The 2,683-nt window shown below is 47.9% G+C and overlaps 1 protein-coding gene across 1 annotated transcript in view; it reads left to right on the top strand.

Annotated features, from left to right (window-relative positions):
• Positions 1-1,794, top strand: part of LOC127751834 (uncharacterized) — a 15,254-nt gene extending 13,460 nt beyond the window's left edge. The window contains exon 2 of the mRNA XM_052275977.1: positions 1,535-1,794. Coding sequence (XP_052131937.1) covers positions 1,535-1,753 — 219 coding nt within the window. The 3' untranslated portion in view covers positions 1,754-1,794. The remainder of the gene's footprint in view (positions 1-1,534) is intronic.
• Positions 1,795-2,683: the final 889 nt, after the last annotated feature.

Below are 2,683 nucleotides of genomic sequence, written 5' to 3'. Positions count from 1 at the left end.
CTAAAACTAAAACACTCGGTTTGACTATCTGACATTTTAATCACTGCTGAGAAGGTATTAAAGTCTTCAGGTGAGAGTGCCGTGCTACCAACCTACTACCACCAAACTACGAATTCAAATTAAACGATCGCTTATTTCAAACATATTCTATCAAACTTCTAAACTAAACTCGATACGACCGGATTTATACTGATGCTTCGTGCGCAGTTTGAAGTCAATTGGAGTTGCCGTCTTTGAGAAACGTGTGTGATTTCAGATAGACAGACAGACAGACAGACAGACAGACAGACAGACAGACACACAACCAAAGAGTTCCCTGCACCTCATTGACAGCAAAGGCTTCGCTAACGCTCAGCCAAAAAAAAACTGGCCTGCCGGCCGGTAACGAGACAGTCCAGCTCCAAAAGCAACTTCAAAATATACAGGCGCTAAGGTTTGTATCTTTAAATTCAATAAGGCATCAAAACGAGAGTGAAAATCTTCTTATCAAAACCGGAACGTTAATCGGCAATATCCGGCAACGGCAACCTTTATCAAAACGGGATACTTTCACCTTACCCAGGAGCGCTTGTTACGGAAAGCTGTGATTAAAATCAAAAACAACGAAACGAAAATCAGCAAATTATGCTAGAATCGCCATTCAAATTTTGCTGGATTCGTAATTTTTGGGTGCCTGAAAACAAGCACATTTCATATTTCAGAGCGCTGTGGTTCAAATTTAAAATTTAAGACTAGGGATCACTTGTCAAGTGGACGGGCCATGTGGCGCCCGGTGCCGATTGAGCTCTAAGTGGGCAGGGGTTGGGGTGCGGGGCGCGCGAGGAGCAGCGCTGCGAGAGGCTCAAGTGGTCGGCTGGCCCATTATGCCTCGGCGCGAGGAGCGGCCTTGCGTGGAACAAGGGCTAAGGGCGCTGTGTATACAGGGCGATGACAGGTTTCTGCCACTAGTCTTGAACAGCGCGCGCGGAACGCCGCGCGCGGAAGGAGCGCCGCGCGCGGAAGACCACAGCCTCCCCCCAGCATAGTATAATATAGAGAGGCAGCAAACAGATCTTTATCAAACGTTTAATCGGCTAATATTATATCAAAACTGGAACGGCAATCTTTACATAAACTGGAACGGCAATCTTTACATCATAACGGGCAACTTTTACCTTCGGGTAGAGACAGCCACAAGGGACTGTCTAAAAAGACAGCCAAAACTGCGCCTTCGCGGTGCAGACGCGTACAAACCTGTGCCTTTAGCGTGCTTTTCCGGTGCCGACCCGGGCGCTCGGCGGGACGAATCTGTGCCTCTCCTATGCAGACCAGTGCAGACGTGGGCGCCACGCTGCGCACGGATCCCCAGCTCAGCGGCTCCGCGCACAGCGGAGCGCATGCGGTTGCCTGTACACTAAGGGTGAACAATTAAGTATTGAGACTGCTGTTAGGTGGAGATGTTGAATTACGTGTACTTTTCGAAAACAGAAAAGAAGCGTCGTTTACCTTTCAGGCTTCCACCTGCATGTCTCTACAACCCCGTTCGTGTTTGCAGGGCAAATACGTGTTGGACAACTGTGAAGCTGATCTGAGCATTGCAAGAAAAGTTCCTGGCTTTTTCTACGGGAAATGGAGACTGGACTTCAAGATTTTGGATCCAAATTGGGATTGCATTTCGTGTATGAGAATCTACTTAAGTACGGTTCCTCTTACATCTCATGGTTCCCAGTTTGGTGCTAACACGGGAACAACAACAGATGAAGTCAATAAGTAGCAAATAAATAAAAAAAACTGGCCTGCCGGCCGGTAACGAGACAGTCCGGCTCCAAAAGCAAATTCAAAATATACAGGCGCTAAGGCTTGTATTTTTAAGTTCAATAAGGCATCAAAATAAGACTGAAAATCTTCTTATCAAAACCGAAACGTTAATCGGCAATATCCGACAACGGCGACCTTTATCAAAACGGGATACTTTCACCTTACCCAGGAGCGCTTTTTCATGTTACGGAAAGCTGAGGTTAAAATCAAAAACAACGAAAATCAGCAAATTATGCTAGAACCACCATTCAAATTTTGCTGGATTCGTAATTTCTGCGCGCGCGAAAACAAGCACATTTCATATTTCAGAGCGCTGTGGTTCAACTTTAAAATTTGAGGCTGGGGATCACTTGTCAAGTGGACGGGCCATGTGGCGCCCGGTGCCGATTGAGCTCTAAGTGGGTAGGGGCTGGGGCGCGGGGCGCGAGGCGCAACGCAGCTTCCCTCAAGAGGCTCGAGTGGGGGTCAGCTGGACCACCATGGCCCGGCGCGAAGCAAGGGATAAGGGCGCTGTGTTTATAACACAACCAGGGCGATGACAAGGGACTGCCACCGGGCTTGGTCCGGACGGAAAACGGACGGAAAACGGACGGAAAGCCTTCCCCCACAGCCTAATATTATAGCAAGACAGATCTTTATCAACGTCAATCGGATTATCAAAACTGGAACTGGAACGTCAATCGGCTATCTTTATCAAAACTGGATAACGAGAACCGGCAATAATTATCAAAACGGGAAATTTTTACCTTCGGGTAGAGACAGACCACAAGGGACTGTCTAAAAAATGTACGAAGTGTCTACACAACTCTTTGGGTCAAGCAAAACCTTTTACTCCTTGGGCTTGGGCAATCGCGCGCTGCGCTCACGGCCGGGCCAGAGGACACTG

Source organism: Frankliniella occidentalis, unplaced genomic scaffold (assembly GCF_000697945.3).
Source record: "Frankliniella occidentalis isolate FOCC.00 unplaced genomic scaffold, Focc_3.1 Scaffold1286, whole genome shotgun sequence".
Classification (NCBI taxonomy): domain Eukaryota; kingdom Metazoa; phylum Arthropoda; class Insecta; order Thysanoptera; family Thripidae; genus Frankliniella; species Frankliniella occidentalis.
This window is presented reverse-complemented; position numbering and strand designations above follow the sequence as displayed.